Source organism: Ailuropoda melanoleuca, chromosome 10 (assembly GCF_002007445.2).
Source record: "Ailuropoda melanoleuca isolate Jingjing chromosome 10, ASM200744v2, whole genome shotgun sequence".
Lineage (NCBI taxonomy): Eukaryota > Metazoa > Chordata > Mammalia > Carnivora > Ursidae > Ailuropoda > Ailuropoda melanoleuca.
Genome location: NC_048227.1, coordinates 38312538 through 38325829, shown reverse-complemented (window position 1 = coordinate 38325829; position 13292 = coordinate 38312538). Strand labels below are relative to the sequence as shown.

The 13292-nt window shown below is 60.9% G+C and overlaps 1 protein-coding gene across 1 annotated transcript in view; it reads left to right on the top strand.

Moving 5' to 3' along the window:
- RAB11FIP3 (RAB11 family interacting protein 3) overlaps window positions 1–9129 on the top strand; it is a gene marked incomplete at its 5' end in the record, with an annotated part of 83819 nt that extends 74690 nt beyond the window's left edge. The window contains 7 exons of the mRNA XM_034669600.1: window positions 102–268; window positions 3514–3654; window positions 5874–5955; window positions 6753–6890; window positions 7107–7262; window positions 7431–7571; window positions 7647–9129. Coding sequence (XP_034525491.1) covers window positions 102–268; window positions 3514–3654; window positions 5874–5955; window positions 6753–6890; window positions 7107–7262; window positions 7431–7571; window positions 7647–7760 — 939 coding nt within the window. The remainder of the gene's footprint in view (window positions 1–101; window positions 269–3513; window positions 3655–5873; window positions 5956–6752; window positions 6891–7106; window positions 7263–7430; window positions 7572–7646) is intronic.
- Between the last annotated feature and the right edge of the window lie 4163 nt (window positions 9130–13292).

The window sequence follows — 13292 nt, the reverse complement described above, 5'->3', positions numbered from 1 at the left end:
TTCCTGTCACCCCCCGTGCTCACCTCCTCCCGTCACCCCCCGTGCTCACCTTCTCCATGAATGAGAAGGACCCAGCTCCAGCCAAGGACACTGCCTCCTAAACAGTGGGCTGGGAATGCAGGCTGTCTGACCTCCTGATTCTGAAGCCACTGGTCACTCCCAAGGTTGTCTTCCTGGAGAAGAGGGTGTCGGAGCTGGAGAAGGACACTGCTGCCAACGGGGAGCAGCACAGCCGGCTAAGGCAGGAGAACCTCCAGCTTGTGCACAGGTGAGGCAGGAGGCCCTCCATGGTCGTGGTTGCCTGTCAGCGTGAGACCCCGCCCCTTGCAGTTCTCTGCACCTTACAGAGCAGGGTCTTGGCTGCCGCTAAGGTGTGGCTCACATCTGGAGCTGCTGGGAGTCAGGTCAGGGGGCAGTTCCAGCTTAGCACCCTCCCCGACACTTGTCAGGCCCCAGAGGAAGGAGCAAGGGGAGGCACCACCTCACCTCTCAGGAGCAGTGAGGCCAGCACCCACGCCACCCGCACCGAGCACCTGGTGGAGGCTGGCCTCGTGACGGCGGAGGCCGCGTGTGGAGAGGGGCACTGGGACTCTGTGATCAGGGCTCCAACTCGTGTCGCTGACTCTGAGAACCCATCCTGACCCTGATGTGCCCGGAGACAGACTTACTGCTCTGTGACGATTGCTGTGTTTGGGGCACCTGCATCATTCCCTTTCCCTTTTACTGTGTCCTGTGAGGCGGATGCCACCACAGCCCCAGCTCACAGGGGAGGACGCTGAGGCACAGGTGACTGTCAGAGACAGCAGGTGGGGACTGTGGAGGGCAGGGCCTGCAGAGCCCCCTGCACTTGGGAGAGAGACCCGCCCTGGAAGCACGCGGCTTCTTTCAGGCCCTTAGCAGCAGAGGTGAAAACAGACTGTGCACTGCTGACCGACAGGACGCACAGTCTGGCCCAGTTGGGCCCCACACTGAGGAGGACAGGGCATCACTGAGGGAGTGGCGTGATCTCCCCCACCACTGTTTTGTCTGTGTTTTGGAACGGTGCTACCATGTGGTCTCACGCCCAGTTTAAGGAAATCGGGTTTTCGTGCTTTGCAGGAGCTTGGCTCGGGAGCCTCAGTTCTCTGGGCTGTGTCTGCATGTGGCTGGGTGTCACGGGGACACAGATGGATGGTGGGGAGGCCCCAAGGGCATGAAGGAGGCTCTGCCATACACTCTGTGACCTCAGGCAAGGGCCCCTCCCCTCGCAGCCTCCCTGTGCTTGCCCCTGACCCTAGCAGGTGGACTCCAGGTGCTCTCAGCAGGGCTGGACACAGGCCCCATGCACTCACGTGGCTCCTGCTGTGATGCTTTCATCCTGGATGGCACTGACTTCCCTGACCTTCCTCCAGGGTTGGGTGGGCAGTCTGCTCTTTGGAGGCTGAGAATTAGAATGAGTCATTACTGCAGACGTCAGCCGTACGTCACTTGCACAGTAGAAACAGGTTTTCTGTGCAGTCAGGAGCCCGGGCTGGGCATTTGCACACTGTCCAGGCTCTCCCAGCAGGGCCTGCCTGCGTGGTCCTGCTGCAGAGCTGGGGATGGGGTCGGCGTGCTCGTGGAGGGGCTTGGTTCTAGCGCTGTGCCAAGGGTGTGCCACATCTCCCTGGGTGGGCCACCACACTCATTTCTCCACCTGCCTGGTGAGGCTCTGTCTGATCTGACTGCACTTACCAGTTATCCGCGTATTACCAGTTATCCGCGTATTATCAGTTATCCACATTTGGAGTGGAAAGTCCACACTCTGTGACCCAGGGCCTGCCACGTCCAGGCCTGTGGGTGTTTCTTGGGCTGTGTCCTGAGTTCTCCTGAAAACAACAAGCGTCTGCTGCTTCCTGAGGCTTCCCAGTGTTCCCCTTGTCACCAGCCTGCTGTATGGCTGCTGCCCTGTACCAGCGTCCCAGCAATCCCACACAGGTTCTCTCACTTGCCCTTTTTGTGTTTTTAAGATTTATTTATTTATTTTAGAGAGAGACAGAGAGGAAGAGCACGAGTGTTCATGAGCAGGGGTGGGGCAGAGAGAGGATCTTCCAACTCCTCACCAAGCGTGGAGCCCGATGCAGGGCTCGATCCCAGGACCCTGAGATCATGACCTGAGCCGAAACCAAGAGTCAGACGCTTAAGCAGCTGGGTGCCCCAGGCACCCCTTGTGCTTGGCTTCTTGCTTTCTGGATCCCATGTTTTCTTCCTTCTTGCTCATTCATTGTCTGCAGAGGGCATCCCCAAGTGGTTGTGGGGGTGGGGGGCAGAGGGGTATGTTCTGCGAGGCCACATGTGTCTGGAGTGTATCCGTCCACTGACGATGTGGCTGGGTCTGGAACCATAGCGGGAAACTGGCAGGTGGGTGCTGGCGCCCTCTGTGGGGTCTGGGCTCTCACCCTGGATGCTGGGAGGCCCTCGTTTCCTGTGCTGGCACATGGGTTCCAACCTTTAAATCTCAAAGATGCTTCTCAGGTTCAGGAAGGTTTTAGAATTATTTCTCTGGACAGTTTGTTCTCTTATCTGTCAGAACTTCTGTTCGTCAAATGTGTTAGACCTTCTGGAACTTTCTTCTCATTTTCTCTGCTTTCCTTACACCCCGTGCGGAGCCTGACACAGGGCTCGATCTCATGACCTGAGCTTAGCTTGGGAGTCAGACGCTGAACTGACTGAGCTCCCCAGGAACCCCATTTTCTCTTTTTAAAAATGTAATACCCTTGGTTTTCTTCAGTTCTCTTACTGAATTTAGAATTTTTTCTTCTTGTGTTTTTAGTTTCTAAGAATCACTTTCTAAATCTCCTTCAGACGTTCTGCCCCTGTTTCCTGGAAGTGGTATCTTCACTCTGAGGTGTGAATTACAGGCTTTCTCCTGCGTGAGGTCCTGTTTCTCTGACGGCTTTGGCCGCTTTGGGTTGACACTTTTCCTGTGGAGTCCGGTGACCTTTGGCACTCTGTTCCCTCTTAGGTGTGAGGCAACAGAAAGAGGTTGAGAAGCCCTATGTGCATGGACAGCTTGGGTGTGTGGGCTGTGTGGGCAGGTCCTGGAGCCCTTCTCTTTGGGATGGTCAGTGCCTGTCAACTGCAGGTGGGCGTGATGGTCTGGGAAGGCGCCAGGGTCAGGACCCCCATGTGGACCTTTCCTTTGCCCTCACATTCTCGCTAACACGTGCCCTTGCCTCTGCCATGGGTGACCTGGGTGTGCAGCCTGCAGTGTCAGTACCCGGTCCTCCTGGGGGCGGGCACCCAGTGGGCTTGGGCTCCTGCCCACACGCTGCGACGGGGGGTGAGCTGCCTAAAGCGACGGAGACCACGGTTCCGAGGCCCCGGGTGCAGCTGAGGGAAGCAAAGCCGGTTTCCGGAGCACGTCCCCTGCTTGAGAAACTCCCTTGACCAGAGCTGTGGGTGGGGGTCTCACCGGCTCTGCTGCCCCTCCTCCAGGTAGGCGCTGGTGGGAAGAGCAGAAGGCCTCTCACGTCCTCCCCTTCGCCTTCACAGAGCCAACGCCCTCGAGGAGCAGCTGAAGGAGCAGGAGCTGAGAGCCTGTGAGATGGCGCTGGAGGAGGCACGGAGGCACCGAGAGCTCTTGTGCAAGATGGAGCGGGAGCGGAGCATCGAGGTGGAGAGCCTGCAGGCCAGGTGGGGCGCAGGGCCTCAACAGCCGCCCCGCCCGGGCCGTGGGCTGTCTGGGAATGGACCTGGTTTTAGAGAAGGGAAAACCCACGTGAGGAACGCAGTAACACTACTCAGGATCCGAATTCGAAGACAGACCCTACCCGATGTCGTTTTGAGTCTGTCTCAGTCCACGGTCTCCCCATCAGAGCACCAGTCCTTTTTGAGACTTGACGGGAGTCCCTTTCTGCTTACCTGCAGTTATGAGCCTTTGAAGTCAGGAGAAGTGGGGGGAAACAGAACATGGGTGTGCACACCCTGCAGGAAACGTGCAGTAAAAGCGCGAGAGTGACGGCAGCCCCCATGCAGGGTCGAGGCTGGAGGGGCAGCACATGGTGCGGTTGGGCCCACGAACGGGGGTTCTTAATGTTGCCGGGGAGAGCGAGCCCACACATCTCCTGGCAGGGGAGGGGTTGAAGAGGGTAGCTCCCCAGAGCTGCTCCCCGAGGGCACTGAGGGTTTTTGTTAGCTGAGACAGCCACTCTCAGGACTCGGGGGATGTGCCTGGAACTGCTCATGAGAGGACTCCAGCTTTTGTAGCTCGAGGCCCTCCCTGTCGCCTAAGGCTGGGGGTGCAGTTGACTTTATCCAGGAAGAGCTCCTGTGCATTTTCAAGAGTGGCACTGCAGGAAGGGCTGCACGCGGAGCGGTGCCAGCTGTCTGGACGCCCCCCCTTCTTGAAGGCAGACGCAGTGGAGTGCTGCTCTGGGGACAGCTAGGCCCAGCAGCCGGGTGACCTTTCCTGGGCCTCGGCACAGTGTGGTTCAGTGTGTTCCTCATCTGTGTGTGTTGGTAGCCTCTCCCCTGGGGCTCTGAGCAGGACAGCAACGTGAAGGGGAGTGACGGAACCAGGTGTCATGAAGCCCTTGGGGGACAGGGCAGGACTCCGTGCCACTGCGTCTGAGCAGACCTGCTGCCTGCTCTGTGGGGCTGAACCTGTCAGCCTTCTGCAGTTACCTGGGGGTGAAGGGGGGCAGTCAGCGCCCTGCGGTCAGCCCAGCACAGGCGCCTCTCTGGTGCGGCCCCAGCCCACTGCGGTGCACAGGAAGACCCTGCTCGGTCCGGGGGCCGCAGAAGGCGACAGGATGGAGAGGACTGTGGAAAGGAGAAGGGGCTCCTTGGAGAAGAGGCTGAGTCTGTGGCTGGCATGGGAGAGAAGCCAGCAGGGCCCGAAGCATCTCGTAGTGTCAGAAAGTGGGGTAGTGCTCAGACGTAAGCACGTATCTACACACAGTGATGGGGCAGCTGACAGGGCTCCTAATGGCCAAAGCTGGACCGCTTTGAGTGACACACTAATAATGGTACTACTGGGCCATGACCCAGAGCCTCACTCAACGTGCGGACTGGTGAAGACGTGGAGAGGAGACACGAACTTTCCTTACAGAGAAATTCCCAGTGATGTGTGGAGACCCCCTTCCCAGGGTGGTGCCAAGTCCTCCCTCCCCTGGGGCGCGGGCTGGGCCCAGGGCCCAGCTTCCACGGGACAGGGAACAGACGGGAGGAGACACCTGGAAACACCTTCACCAGGTGATCCAGGTCGGCATCCTCCGCGGCGAGTCGTGTGGACTCGGGCACCTCGCCTCTGTGACCCGTCTCATCCCGAGAAACACCAGACAAACCCAACATGAGGGGCATCGGACCAAATACGGCACTAGAACCGCTCAAAACGAGCAAGGTCATGAAAAGCCGGGGAAGTCCTATGGACTGCCACAGACCAGAGGGGACGGGATGAAGGAGACGAGGTGGCCAAGTGCAGTGTGGCCCCGGGAGGGGCCCTGGGGCGGGAAGGGGCACTGGTGGGAAATCGAATGACGTCTGTGGTTTGGTGACTGGTATATCGCCGTGTGGCTGTGTGGGCTGTGGCAAAGGCCCCCCAGCGATGAGCAGATGCCATGTGGGAAGCTGTGAGGGGCCGGTATCCACAGGGACTCCGCACTATGTCTACAACTTTTTTGTAAACCCACAAGTATCACCAGATCTAAAGTATATTTAATAACCACCCTACCTTAGGGAAAAGTTGGGGCCTAGAGTACTCGGGTGGTGTGAAAAAAGGGCTGGGGCATCTTGGGGAGCCCCTTTGGGTCCCTGGGTGACTCCTGGCAGGGCGGCTGAGACCGTGGGCCTCCCTTGCCTCAAGGAGGCACATTTCTTGGGTATGAGGTCCCAGCCTTGTTCTTGTGTCTCAGGCTGCAGCAACTGGACGAGGAGAATGGGGAGCTGAGGTCCTGCACGCCCTGTCTGAAGGCCAACATTGAGCGCCTGGAGGAGGTGAGCAGTCGGCTGGGAGCACTGAGCACGTGGGGCCCAGCCCTGTGATACATCTGCACAAGATCAGCCAGGCTAGCTCGAGGCGTTCCTCCACCCTCCGCTACTGACGGGTTCTCTAACGTGGGACAGCCACACAGCCAGCCAACGGTGTGACCACAGGCCAGGAAGCTGTGCCGCTCCAGAGAGCAAGCTGATGGCCCTGGGCCCACAGGCCCCATGGGGTGGGGACAGGGACAGCTCGGGCCTGGCCGTCGCTCTGCTGGAAGGTGTTGGTCCCTGCCTGGCTCCCCAGCTTTCCCACAGACACAGGACCCTTGGGTCCAGAGGTTCAGCTGAGATGGACCTGTGGCTGAATTCGGGGCCGACTTCAGCTGTACCCTCACGCCCTGTCCTGCAGGTGTTCACTCGAGAGGCCTTTCCACCCCCATCCTCCCCTCCCCGCCAAGTGTCCCCTGGGAAGCTCTGAACCCTGAGGACATCCAAGACCACATGGGCTCTGGCTCCCGTGAGCAGTTCCCGCGGAGCAGCTGTGGGTCATATCCTGCTCTTGCATAGGTCCTCCCTGCCCTCCCTCCCCTGAGAAGCCGTCCCTGTGGCCTGTGCAGCCACCCTGCACCAGGAGCACCCCAGGCCCACCTGCGTGCGTGGGGTCAGGGCCAGCATGGCCCCAGAGGTGTGATAGGGTGGCTGAGATGCAGCCCTGACGGACTGAGTCCAGAGGGCTCAAACCGCTCAGGACGGCTGTGTGGATGGGGCAGCAGGCAGGCCTGTCCGCAGCCAGTACCGTCCTTCCATAGGAGAAGCAGAAATTGCTGGATGAGATCGAGGAGTTGTCCCTGCGGCTCAGTGACGAGCAGGAGAACAGGAGGAAGCTGGGGGACAGGCTGAGTCACGAGAGGCACCAGTTCCAGAGGGACAAGGAGGCGACCCAGGAGGTGAGCGTGGCACCCTGCGTCCTGAGTGCCAAACTGGTAACCGTGTCGGGCCATGCTGGGCAGGGCTGCTGGGCGTGAGGGGTCTGGGAGACATGGCGTTGTCGTCCTACTTGGAAATGGAGCTCGGACGGACCCAGAGGTTCTGAAGCTGAGGGCTGCCCTGGCACCTGCTGCCCTGGGTGCTGGGAGCCCTGCTCAGCCCGTGGTTGCCCGCAGCTGATCGAGGACCTGCGCAAGCAGCTGGAGCACCTGCAGCTTTTCAAGCTGGAGGCGGAGCAGCGGAGGGGCCGGGGCAGCAGCGTGGGCCTGCAGGAGTACCACAGCCGTACCCGTGAGAGCGAGCTGGAGCAGGAGGTCCGCAGGCTGAAGCAGGTGTGGGCAGACGCCACCATACCCTGCAGAAACTTCCAGGAGCCCGGCATGGGGCGGGGGACGTGCGGGGGGCGCGGGGCCTGATGGCCTGAGCCCGAAGCCCCTCTGGCCAGTCCCCGTGCGGGCTCCGGGCCCTGGGAATGATGCTGCCATCATGTCCCCACCCAGGATAACCGTAACCTGAAGGAGCAGAATGACGAGCTCAACGGGCAGATCATCAACCTGAGTATCCAGGGCGCCAAGAACCTCTTCTCCACGTCCTTCTCGGAGTCCCTGGCTGCAGAGATCAGCTCCGTCTCCCGAGATGAGGTAAGGCCCATCCCGGCTGCCCAGACGTGCCACAGTGTGTGCACCAAGCCAGCACTGACACCGCTCTTCCCGCAGCTCATGGACGCCATTCAGAAGCAGGAGGAGATAAACTTCCGCCTGCAGGATTACATTGACCGGATCATTGTGGCCATCATGGAGACCAACCCATCCATCCTGGAGGTCAAATAAAGGCAGGAAGGCCCAGCCTGCTGGGCCCAGGACCCCACCTGCATCCAGGAGATGGCCACGGCACACACACGGCTGAGACCAGCATCTGGGCTGGGGCGCAATGACGGGTCTGCAGAGGGAGAAGGAACGGGAGCCCTGGGACCAGGGGCCCACGCAGGAGAGGGTGGGGCTGGGTCCGCTGTCTGCAGAGATGCGGAGACGACGTCTCAGGCTCAAGTGAGCCCTTCTGGGCGCTCCGTCCCGTGGGGCAGACCTCTCTGCTGACCTATCCATCAGGGAAGAAAGGAAGGATACGTCCCCACCGGGGTGCTATGGCATGCGTCTGCTCAGAGGCCCTCACCTGGACGGCACAGCAGCCCCAGGACCCTCTCGCCAGACGTGGTGGTGTGGGAAGTACAGGCAGGCAAGGCGGTGCGTGTCCGGGTCTGGCTAGGAGCTGCAGGGGTCCCGGCTTTCCTGGGGCTGTGTCTACCATCGCCCATCCAGACGGGTACTTCAGTCCAGTGTCAGACCCTTGCTGCAGTAACCCCCCCCCCCGTGGGGGCTGGGGCAGGAGCCTCCACTCTGAAATCAGGACTTGAGAGTCCCCCCATGTGGAGCATGCTCCCTGGACAGGGTGGGTGTCCCTGGCCTCTCTGACCCCAGGTACGGGCAGCGTCCTGGTGAGAAACTGCCTCCCCATCGCTGTGGCCTCCCAGCCTCCCAGAGCACCCCCCTCCCTGGGCAGATCTCAGCTGTCCCGGGTGAGTCCCGGTTTCCTAGGCAGAGTCCACGTGTCTGGAAGTCGTTGAAGTGGCCGTCCTTCACCGAGCTGGGTTTTTGCAGGAGGCCGGGCTGTATAGGTTCTCTCCATACACGGATCAGGAGCAGGAACAAGGCCCTCCCGGCAGCTTGGGGTTCCTTTAAGGAAGCCATTGCCTGGCTCTCTGCCCCCACTGCCAGGCAGCACACCGCCGTGGGGGCTGCTGGGCCTGCCTCCACCCTGAGCCTGAGCACTGGCCTGGAGCCTCTGGGTGCTCCTGGGTGGGTCAAGACCCCGCACACAGACTGGCCACTGCTGTGTGCGGTGTGTGTGAGAGGGTGTGTGTGCGTGCGCGTGCGTGTGTGTGCGTGTTGCCCTGCGTCCCTCCATCCTCCCTGTGGTCCACCTTCTACGCTAAGATTTAAGATGTTGCCTCGTATTGTACATTTTGGGGAAAGCCTTGGGTGTAAATCAGTGTAAACTTGGAGGAGAGATTTTTCTATCATGTAGAGTAGGTATTTTTTATAGATTGAAGGTTGATCAATTTTTTAATACTTCCAAGAGAGAAAACTATCTGTGTATACACATAAAATATATATATGTATGATAATAAATACTGGAACTCTACTTTCCGTGCCCAGCCCTGCCCCGGTGACAGACGTGTGTCTGTCCGTCACTCAGCGGTCCCGTAACTGTAAATAGGAATTGCCTATTTCACACAGACACCGACTTGCACAGTGACCCTGTTTCCTTCCCCTGGGGACTCTTCAGGGCAGAGCAGTGGTGGCCTGGATCCTGAAGGGCCAGGCCAGGACAGTCTCACTGAAGATTAAAGCTGTCTATACACACCGAGGCCAGCTTCTTCCTCCATGGGGTCTGAGGGCTGGGTGGGGTGCCATGGGCCTGGCCTGGCCCCCCGAGGTATCGTGGGGGGGCTTTGTACCATGTGAGCTCTAGGAGACCTTCTGGTCAAGCTGACCCCTCCCGCAGGTCCCAGGATTGCACCTCCAGTCTGGACCGCCAGCAGAGCGCAGCCGAGGGGCCCTCCTGGGGTGGGCCGAGTGCAGGGTGGGCAGAGGGGGTGCATCACAGGTCTGGGGCTCGTTGATGTCCCTGTGGGACGTGTAATCCGGGATGAAGAAAAGGCCCGGGGTGGGGGGTCATGCAGATTATCCGAACTGAAAGCACAGGCTCAACGATGAGGAAGATTACGCCAGGCTGGGGAGGAGAGCTCACAGGGAGGACACCCAGAAGGTTCTGCGGGTAAGTGAGCAAAGGTAATTTGAAGTGATCGTTGGTAGCCAAAGCCCCCAAACTTGCTTCCCCAGCCTAGGCATCCACAGGAGCAGCAAACAGTGCGTTTACCCCCTCCCTCACACTGACCTAGCTACCTACACGTCAGACACAAATGGACCAACTGAGGCCCAGGGAAGGCCAAGGACCCCACCCCCAGCCACACAGCAGGGCACTGAAGGGGCTTGAGCCCAGGTATGCTGGCCCGTGGGGCAACGACCTGAGGGCAGCGGTGTGTGGACACGGCCTGGCGTGTGGAGCCCCAGGACTCCAAAGGCTCACCAAGGTCAGGCCTGGGAGACCTGGATGCTGTGTGGGATGGCAGCGAGGAGGGAACCTGGGGGCCTCCTGGGGTGTGGACATGTCCAAGGCCAAGCTCCTGGCCCAGAGCCACCTCCCCACTAGTTTTACAGGGTCTGGAGAGAGTGTTGAGCTCTAGGCTCCCACCTGTGCTCCCGGGGCTCAGAGCAGGTAGCTCCCTGGATAGGCAGCCCGACACGCTGTCATTAGCAAGCCCGTCAGTGGGACTTGTGTCCACTGCCCACAGGTGGGACCACCAGAACTCGTGGCCCAGGTTGCAGGCTTCCACCCCAGACTCCCTTTGGAGGTCTGCACAGAGGGCCTGCTCAGCGCTAGGGATACCAAAGTGCTGCCGTGGCAAGTTCAGCGAGGGTCCGGGAAAGCCTTGTTCCCAGCCTGGGCACACTGGGTGACACCCACCCTCCACCTACCCTGTCTGTCCATCTGAAGTCTGCAGGGCCCATCTCTGCCTAGGAGAAGTTGGAAGTGGGGAGGGGGCCTAGCTCCATCAAGTGTTTCGTTTACGCTCTTAAATGGAGGCGGGGGGGCTGTCCATGGTCTGGCCGCACCAGCAGCGGATCCCGAGATCTCTGCCCTGGGCCTCCCAGGGTCCTCAGCCCAACTGGGAGACAGAGTTGTCCACTGGAACAGGGTGGGACCAGAGAACACTTGGAAATCCACCATATATGGAAACAGCAGTGCCCACTGCCAGCCAGGAAGCCCCCCCCCCAGCCCGTGCACCCCTTCCACCCTAACCCTGAAGTGACCTGGCCACAAGCCCCCCAGGCTGATCCTGTCTCAGGTCAGCTCATGTTGGTAGAGGACTGACTGAACCTTCCAAGTCGGTCAGTCCTGCTTGGTGGAGGAGCAGAAAGCAAGGAAGACAGCTACTGGCGGGTGGGTGCATGGCTGCCCTGGTTCCTCCAACTGTCCTCCAGCACCACTCGGCCCCTTGCCTGGGCGCTGCTCCAACCTGGCCATGCTGAAGGAAGGGTGCCCATGTTTGCTCCTGGCCTGGCTGCCCCAGCGCCTGCCCCTCCACCTGCTGGCAGTTCAGAGACCTGGAGGCCCAGGGACCGGCCCTTACTTTTTACCTTATGTGGGCATCTGTTCTCCTGTTTAACCCAGGCATGGGGGGTGAGGGGTGGTTCACAAAGCAGGCAATGATGGGTCATTCCTTAAAACTGGCCAGAGCACAGGTCCCGTATCTCAGCACAAGGATATCCTGCACTTGGCCCACCTTGGCTCCGGCATGGATGTCCCACCCCTGAGGGTCCCTGAGCCCAAATCCCACTAGAATCTCCACTCCACTCCATGATTGGGCCCTTTGAGTCCCAAAGCTGAGAACAGCTGAGAAAGCTGAGAACAGCATGGGCACACAGGGACGCTTGAACCAGTGCCTCCCACCAATGCACGGGGCTTTGTGTCCGGCCCTTCCCAACCGGTTCAGCGCTCTCCTCTTCTGAAGACTCCTCCTGAGGCCCACTTGTGGTGACTGGGCTTTCTCCCCCCACAGCAAGAAGCCTTGGCCCCTGGGGGGGGGGGCAAGAATGCCCCTACTCCTTACTCCAGGTAGGCCGTGGCTCTGAAAAACTGGGCTCAGTTAAGTTTCTGCTGCTTCTCTTGTTGGGAGGTTACAGGGCTGTGGACACCAGTGCAACAGCCACCCCAGCCAGTGTCCACTGGAAGGGGTAGGGGAGCTGTGGTTACTGCCCCCCCCCAGGAGATGGGTCCAAGGCCACCAGTCACCTTCATGCAGGTGGGGAAGCTAGGGGAAAGCCGAGTCACTCCACAGCTCTTTGTGCCCACGAGCTTGCTGCTTAGAGCACTCGGGAAGCAGCTCCATCCCTGCGGCTGCATCTGGAGAGAGCAAGGCTTTCCTGGGGCTGGCTCTCCTGAGTCCTGTCCCCGTAGGTCCGGCTGAGGTTAGCTGACTTTCTAGGCGCTGGCTTGTAAAACTGTACCCAGTCTGGCGCAACTGGGCCACGACCACTCTCCCTGAATCCCTCCTGGCTGACCCGCCTTGCTTCTGTGTCTCCTGCATGGCCCGGGGCCCCTCTTCCCGCTCGACGGCCTCTGCGCCTCACTTGCGTCTGGTAAACGGCCCCCCGCATGTCCTGCGGTCTCCAAAACACCTCGGCTAGAGAAGGGCCTCGCTCGTGACTGCTGCTGCCCAAAGGGAACTTAACGGGCGAGACTGCACTAGGAGACTCTTCTGTGAATTTGGCTGGGGAGGGGTCCTGTTCAGAGGCCCCTGCGGAGCAACGCCGGCTGCCCAGGCTTAGGGGTCTTCCTGCCAGGCCCCGGGCTGAGCGCTCCGGGCATTTCGTCCTCTTTTACCGAGGAGGAAGCCGAGGCCCGCAGAAGTAATGTGACCCAGTCACGCTGTAAGTGCCAAGGCCGCGTCTCCACGCAGGTCGGCCACCGAAACTGCAGCTGTGGACCGCGGAGCCATGCGAAGACCCGAGGAAACACACAAGAGGCAGAGAGGGTCTGGGGCGGCTGGACGGCGGGGAAGGACGGGGGTTGCTCGGGAGACCCTGGGAGGGCGCTACGCAAGTCTGCGAGACCGTGGACACGTGCGGGCCAGGGCAGGGTTGGGTGCTCGTCCAAGGAGCCGGAGGACCAGCCAGAGCCCCGTACCTCGGCCCGCGAGGCGCAGCCGGAAGTGCAGAGACAGGAGCGGCGTGGAAGCCCCGCCCCTTCCTCACGCGCAGGACATTCTGGGAGTAGTAGTCGCAGTTCTGTCCTCGAAGACTCCCTTCCACCGCTCCGAGCCAGACCCGACACGAAGCTCCACCCGCCCGGGGCTCGGCCATCTCCAGCGGGGCTGGTGGGCGAGGCGGCCCGGGAAGTCGGCGGGTCCCTGGAAAGAGCCGATAGCCGCGGCCTTTGACCGACACCCGAGGACTACAACTCCCGATCCGCACCGCGCGCCGGGCTCTGCCCCGAGCTTCCGGCCCGGCGGCGTCGCGCGGCCCTGTGGGAGCGGTAGTCCGCGCGCGCGATTCACAGCGCCGTGTGCGCCTCAGGCGCGCCGTAGCCGCGGGGTCCCGGCCGGGCGCTACGCTACGGAGGCTGCGTAGGGCGGGCGCCGGACGCGGGCCGGATCCGGGCCGGGCCGGGCGCGCTGCTGCTCCGCCACTCAGCGCGGGAGGCCGGCGGCAGAAGTTGTGGCTCGGCCGGCGCAGGCGAGG